At 33.4% G+C, this 7853-nt stretch overlaps 1 protein-coding gene across 1 annotated transcript; it reads right to left on the bottom strand.

Moving 5' to 3' along the window:
• Positions 1-1222: 1222 nt before the first annotated feature.
• LOC139848723 (uncharacterized) lies at positions 1223-7324 on the bottom strand. The gene is made up of 10 exons (XM_071838427.1): positions 6973-7324; positions 5758-5952; positions 5429-5672; positions 4118-4233; positions 3996-4003; positions 3521-3590; positions 2680-2745; positions 2335-2383; positions 2040-2233; positions 1223-1357 (listed from the first exon to the last, which is right to left on the bottom strand). The coding sequence occupies exons 1-10, from the start codon at positions 7210-7212 to the stop codon at positions 1223-1225; spliced, it is 1317 nt and encodes a 438-aa protein (XP_071694528.1). The 5' UTR covers positions 7213-7324.
• Between the last annotated feature and the right edge of the window lie 529 nt (positions 7325-7853).

The raw sequence follows: 7853 nt of genomic DNA, 5'->3' as shown, positions 1-7853 counted from the left end.
CGTCTACTCGATATTTGTTAAAATATATTAAATAATATTATTTAAAATCTTTATTATAAGAAAGATAGATATAATCAATTAGTTATATAACTAAATAAATATTATATGTTGTCACTTATAAAATATACATATTATCGTTTAGAAATTTGTATAACAAATATATATATATATATATATATATATATATATATACTCGAAATCTTTATTTAACGATATAATCTATAGTTTTTCAAAACTAATTATATTTAAAGTTTATAAAAATATAAATTCTAAATTTTTTTAAATAATAGAAAATATAATATCAAATAACGTTTACACTTTAAAACTTAAATTGATATAGTTCATGTATGTACTAACGTTATTTTAACTTCCCAAACATTCTAATTAACTTATCAATAGTCACGAGAAATTATCGTAAAACATGTACAGGAATCTCCACTAACTTTTGTCTAACACTCGTTAATTGGCACTTTGTTCTTACTTGTGAATCACATTACCAATTATTTCGAATATCGTTAAAAAGAATAGATTTCTTAAATCATAATGGACCTCACAACAGACACCCGTAATCATATCACAATGTGTCTGATAATTCAATCATTTGATATTATCATATACTTCCGTCGATAAATATTTTAAACATATATTGAAACAAATACGTTTACGTAAAGTATTATTCATCTAATACTTTGATAACGTTTTTAGTTAATATAACTATATATTATATATATACATGTCTATATACGCATAAATGTTCGTGAATCGTCGAGTACTACATGAATGTAGTTCTAAAATTTTCGAGGCTCAACTTATCAGACTTTGCTTATCGTGTCGAAATCATATAAAGATTAAGTTTAAATTTAGTTGGAAATTTTCGGGTCGTCACAATATTTGGGTTTACAAAGGCGTATCTCTGTGGTCTAAGAGTTTACACAAAAAAATTTTTGCTCGATAATATGAAACGGGTGCCTTGCACATGTATTCTTTCAACTTCCAATCCCATTGGACACAAAAAAATTTTTGCTCGATAATATGAAACGGGTAGCTCGTTATCTTCAGGTAGCATTTCGTGCAATAATTCTAAAAGGCTCGTGAAACTTTTATCGATCCAATTGTTGTTCGCTTTTAAGTTTACCAACTTTAAGACTGCCGATAATTTGGTAAACTTCGTACAGCCGTCATATAATGGTATTTCCGCGTAGCTATTGAAATTTTGACATTTTTAACACGGACATGGGGCTTTCTCTTTTTGTTTTTTCACACGATCCGAGTAGGTAACTTTTATAAATTCAGACAACTTTGAAAGATACTCATGACTATGACCTTGTATCTCGTACATCCATTTTCTACGTTCCATCTATACATATACAAATAAACTTATTAACAAGCTTGACACATGTATATCATGTATACGTAATTCTTGTAGGTGGCATAACATATGATAGTATATGAACTTAATGCTAGCAACAAATCATACATGAATGACTTAAGTTTCTAAGAAATATATACCTTAAGTTTGTTTAAGATTCAAGGTGACGAGTCAACGAGAACTTTAAACTTCAAGATGATGATAAATAATTTTCAAATAACTACATTCAAATTAAAAAATTAATTTTTAACCTACTAACACATTCAAAATAAATAACACAATGAATATTAAAATTATACATAATAAAAGAGAAATAGAATATACCTTAATAAATCTTTTGAAATGGAATTTATTGTTGTTAAAATTATATAATCGAGTAAAATAAATGAATGTGTAAGTTGATTGAGAATGAATTAAATGTGTGTAAATTGAATGGGGAGTTAGAAATTTAATGATGATGGTGTTTGAAATTGATTGGGGAGTAAATGTGTGTGTTTGAAATTGATGGTGTTTGAAATTGATCGGGGATGAAGAGAATAAATGGTGCAGATACAGTAGTTGTCTAGGTGGCCGTTACAAAATTTTAGATCCAAACTGATTTATTAAAAAAAAAAAAACAGGTTTGCAAGATGGAACCGGTTTTTGTTGTAAAACCGGTTTTGGTAGATACACATTCGGAACCGATTTTCTCTAAAAACCGGTCTCCAGTTTCCGTAAAACCGAAAACCGGTCTCTTTTCTCTTTCGGAACCGGTTTTTTTCCAAAGTTTATACAATCGGTTTCGAATAGGGTTTTCATTCTTATTTGTGTAATAGTGTGATGTGACGCTGATTTGACAGTATGTTATTCTGAAAGGGGAATGCTCTGATAAACACAAAAAGAGATGATAAGATACTGCATAATTCTAAGGGCAAAGGTGATATTTTCTTAACCTATTTTAAATTCAAATTAACACTTTAAATGACTCAATATTTCCTCCTTTGTTGTCCTATCAATGAAGTTATAATCTGAAACCTGCAAATGATCATGATAAAGTAACATATAAATGAAGTTATAAATCCTCTAAAAGAATATTCTTTACACTTTGTGGTCTTAAAGCATTAAACCTACAAAGGCATCCAAATCAACCAGATTTTCTCCACATACGAAACAAAATGGCCATTAGAATCTAGCAAAGGCTTCTCTATTAAAGGAGTAAATTATATTAAAAAACCAAAACCACGCGATAAATGACGAAAAAATTATAACTTTTATTGATGCCATTTTTGTCAATTCCACGTCATTGTCTCGACAAGAACGTTAAAGCTTACTTGCATCCACCTCAGCTTTAAAAGACGTATCGAAAATTCTACATCAGTAATAACACCAAAAACCAGCTGGAATGTCACAAAACTTAATGAATTATTGTAGATATAGTGGTTTTTGGGCATGGGGTCTATCTATTGATGTACATTCAAGAACATTATGTGAACCAAGGACAACGATTTTGACGTATCTTAAGGTTTCCATTCGTCGATAGTAACCCACTTAATAAATCGTCCTATGTTCAACAAACAGATATTTTAAAAACGCTACTTTTTCATTACATATACTTGATACACTTACAGAGCGTTTGAGAAAGAAATTAGAATTCGTCAAAGGAATCGATTCCAAATAATGTGAACTCCTTTGAGTGAAGGAATTTGGTGACCACCAATCCTACTATTCATTCTTGAACCAAACAGGCTTACTGAATGAAACTGATATTCCAATTCTACATAATTCTGGGAACCAAACACAACCTAATAGTGACATGAAATTTGTGTGCAGCATGAACGCCATTTAAGTCGTGAAATGGAAAAAAAAATCGAAGAACGTAACTAACATATTCATCAACTTCAACACCCTTGTGTCGACAATACTGATACAATCTACAACTTTTATATGCATCATCATCCTCATATACTTGACGTTATGATGTCATATGACATCATTTTTTTTTCTAAAAACTTTTCTTTCATAGGATTCTACACCAACATTATCTTGCCTAACGAGTCCTAAATGATACTACTATACTAGCCATGTGTTAATAGTATCATGCTTAACTGGTTAAGGATTCAATCGAACCATCTGTTCTCACTCATTCGCAATAGCACCTACGCTGTAGGGAACCTTACAAAGCTTTAGATACATGGTTATATCAGCAATTTCTGTTACACGAGTAGTGCCAAAAGGAAGCAGCCTGGTAAAAAAAAAAAAAACAGAGAAATATTAGATAAGTGTGTGATATTTAGAAAGAAGGGGGGGGGGGGGGGGGGGGGGGATTACAGATGGGGCGGTTGCCCAAACCTAATAGATTTTTCATTGACAGAGAAGTAAACACTAATGAAAACCTTATTTTTTTATATTTGAAATCCATATGGGGCGGGCGCCCTACCTGTCTCTACAATATACCGCCCATGGCGGCAGCAGGGTGCTCGAGCATGATGACTAATGGGTCAAAATGGGATGGAGTCAAAACAGGTAAGTTAAGGTGCAAGTCAAAATATATTGGGCTGTTGACACTGAACAGACAACGTGTTATGTATATTTTTTTACAAAGTTATGTAAATATCTGAATGAATTAGGTCGTTGAACAATTTATGACCCGCGTAACTGTTCCAAATTGACAGGTTATGAGTAAATAAAAGCCAACTGGACCTGTTTAAATTTCCATTTACCAACTGTACTATAAACATAAAGTTGCTCAAGATCCATTTTGCACATTACCTGACTGTTGCCCGATCCAGAAACTGCAGAAGTACTCTTCCTCTTTTTGCTGCACGGTTCTGCGTTCATATTTTGTACGACCGAATCTTCTTGAACAAAATTTTGATCCGTCACCTCTGTAATAATGTTTAAAACAAATCTCATAACTATGAATAAAAGCATCAGTAGTCTAAGTAAAATGCAAGTGTTACTTATGTTTGTAAGTTTCAAGTCAATACGTATTTCACATGTATACTGGTGACATTAACTTATATTTCATAATTACTCATTCTTGTCAGGTAAACGGACATTTTAGGCATATATGATTATTAAACAGAGACTAATAAAACTACATATAATGGTGTATCCTAGGAGATACACGCATAAAAGCATCATTTTATACAGAAAAATCGATCAAAGAACACAAAAGATAACTAAATTTGGCAGTTTTCAGAGTTTGCCGCCCAGCGTTTATCAGGCCGCCCAGCGTCAAGCGTAAGCCCTGCAGGCAGCTTCTATGCATAAGCCCTTTAACTCAGCGCGTGAACGGTACGCAGCCACGTCAGCACACGCCACCGACATTCCGGATACTTCATGTAACAGAACCATTCAGTGATTGACACGTGTATCCCGTAAATTTCGGACATTCTACGCCTATAAATAGACCCCCTGGGTCACCACATTTCACATGATTCGGATCTGAACTTCAGTCATAGAGAAGTACACTTTCTCTCTCATACAGTTCTTTCTCACTCTAAAACAACATTAGCCGCTTAGCAGCAGTACGCTAGACGGATCATCACAGATTGATTGAGGCCACCCCACAGATCTTACATCTGTGTTCCGGGTCTGCAGAGATTATTTCTCAAGGGCAAACAACAATCAACATTATACGCCACACGCTGAGCAGCTAATTTTCTGTACTAGTACCTTACAGCCGCTATACGGAAAATCGTACTAACAACATACATTGTCAAACAAAGTCAAATGTTACAGTTGTTCTGACACAGAGAGTAATTATCCTCTACCTTCACTAAAACAGGTTTCCTGCTAGATTAGGTAGTTTGGTTAGCGGGTCAAAACAGGTGAGTTTAATTGTGGGGTGAACATGGGTCAGGTCGAGTTGCGCTGACCCATCAGTACTTTTTGAACTATGTTAATATTAGTATTTTATATATGTAATAGAAAATAATTACAATTAAGTATAGCAGTTGAATATCTTCATCGTATTAGTCAATGTTAATGTATAGACAGTTGAATTAGCATGAGTTCATATAAATGGGTTGAAATTTCCACCTCTTATGTATATGAACTTAAGTACCATAGAAGTACCTGCGTTACCGAAATTTGTTTGTTGACAATGCAACCGCAAATCAGATTCGGGAAATTGTGAATTTTGAGTTAACGATCGTTTTTCATCGACTGAAACGGAGCCCATATCTCCATGCCCGTTTCCATTCCTAAAATGTTGAATCCAAGGACTTTTAGAAATATGGGTTTTATTTGTTTCATTACGGACCGAGTTTTCTCTCTTGAAATCGATCGTTGACCAAGATCCATGCTGAAGAACCTTAAACTGAGATTAAAAGACATCAGATAACTTATCTATAAATAGTTAAAGCTTCGTATCAAGAAAGAACATAATGCAGCATATTTTAAACCTGGCCAGAAGGGCAACGAGTGCTGACGTGGACTCTTCTAGATGACATTGAATCTGAAGAGAACTCGTTTTGAGTTTGCCAGTTATGCGGATCGAAAGAATTGTATAACTGGTCAACAAAAGACGCTTCCATTGACTTTAGGTACAAACTATGCTTCTCATCGGTCCATTCAGAAGATTCTCTTTTCGGAGATTCCTGTGACAAAGTTTTTCGATGAGTACCAAAACTAAGCAATTATTATTTCAATTAAAAAGGTCGTTGTTTATTGCAGATATATTTCCTTTAAACAATCTGTGTTAAAAAAAAATGGAATTTACATAAATAAAGAGAAACAAAAAACTAGGGTTATTCAACATCTAAACAAACATGCATATTAAAGGAACTATGGAATATGCCCCGACAACAACATTATAAACCCACATAGTTGAGTGATAAAGTTCACCTATTCATAGCAAAATGCCTCATGAAAGACAGATTTAGATTTAGTACCGATACATATGTAATTACTCCTAATGACATGTTCAACAAATTTCTATAAAACCACACATGCCATATGTTCATGCTTCTTATACTTATCTCTCCATATCTAATACCCAAACCTGATTAAAGAAAATAGATTCATACATTTTCTAACTATTTGTATCCAAGCAAACGCGCTGAATGTTGAATGGTTCACCATCGGCATCATATATCATTCAAAGGTGGTGAGAAGCACGTTGAATGGTTCGCTGAACCATTCAATTAAGAGGTAAACAAAAACCCTAAGTATAAGTATTCAAGACTCCATTTAGATGGGGTTTCAGTATTAAGTAAACTGCACTGGAAAATTACTAAATAAAACCCCAAAAGTCCATATATTATAATGTAACTATCAACCTCTATTCACAACACTAAAAGCAAGTTAGATACTTTCATACTTGATAAATAAACAAACTAGGTCTTCGAAAAATTATGGATCATTAGATGAAATATTCATGATCTTTTTTAACAACAAACTTTTAATTGCAAGACTACGAATAAATCAAACACAAACACGGTACACAAAAACAATACAACAGTTCTCATCGATCAAACAAAATCAATAATAATTCATCCAAACCTTCAAAAATCCCTAGATAAAGACCATTTACTACACCGCCATAAAAACTACTCCTATAATACAATTTTACATGCTACATATTTGAAAAAATATGAAATGAAAATAAATAATCATACCATTATTGAACTTTCTTCTTGGTCTACAAACTCGCACAACCCGGGGTCGGCGGCGGTCATCTTCGAACACATATGCGCCTCCATCGCCGGCGCCGGAATGGTATAGTTCATCTCAAAATTATTAGTTTTTGAAGATGTTAAAAAAGAAAAGATCAAAAAGTAATAAATGAGGAATTTGAGTTTGGTGAGGATGAGTTTTGTTGAGATGGGGTCGGTTCGAATAAAAGTGACAGATGTCATATACTTTCCAACATGGCATAGTGCCACGTCATCGAAACTTAAATGTTTGACTAAAGATATTTTGTTTCTGCTGATTTTTTATTTGTACGGTGTAGATATTTTTTTGGCTCAGCAAAATATCAACCGCCTGTACTTTACTGATTCCTTCCCAGCTGTCTTTTTATTCTTTGATGTCTAGTTGATCATATATTTATAAAAAAAATTATATAATAATTAAGTTATGGGAGGTGATCCGTACACCACCCATATTTTGCCATACACCACTAAATAAATTTTTTGGACATTTTTACCTTTCCTTTTATTCACCACCAACTCCCCTTAACTTCTCAAAGGAAGGGTAAAACTGCCTAAATAATTGTTTTGGTGGTGTATGGCAAAAACAAGGTGGTGTACGAATCAACTCCCTTAAATTATCTATTTAATACTGTAATAAGTAAATATTATATTGTACTATATATTTAATTGAGATAGTACAAATGAATAGTACTATTTGGACTATCTCAGTCTCACACTAAGGGCTCCAAACTTTATCCAACGTACGAATCGGCCCCCTCCTGAATTTTACTAAAAAAACCTCACACCCTCGACAAAATACAAAACACCCCCCAACCCTACCCGCTTATCCCGAAACGATCCGACTC

Source organism: Rutidosis leptorrhynchoides, chromosome 5 (assembly GCF_046630445.1).
Source record: "Rutidosis leptorrhynchoides isolate AG116_Rl617_1_P2 chromosome 5, CSIRO_AGI_Rlap_v1, whole genome shotgun sequence".
Taxonomy (NCBI): domain Eukaryota; kingdom Viridiplantae; phylum Streptophyta; class Magnoliopsida; order Asterales; family Asteraceae; genus Rutidosis; species Rutidosis leptorrhynchoides.
Note: the sequence above shows the minus strand (reverse complement) of the source record. Positions and strands in the feature narration are given on the sequence as shown.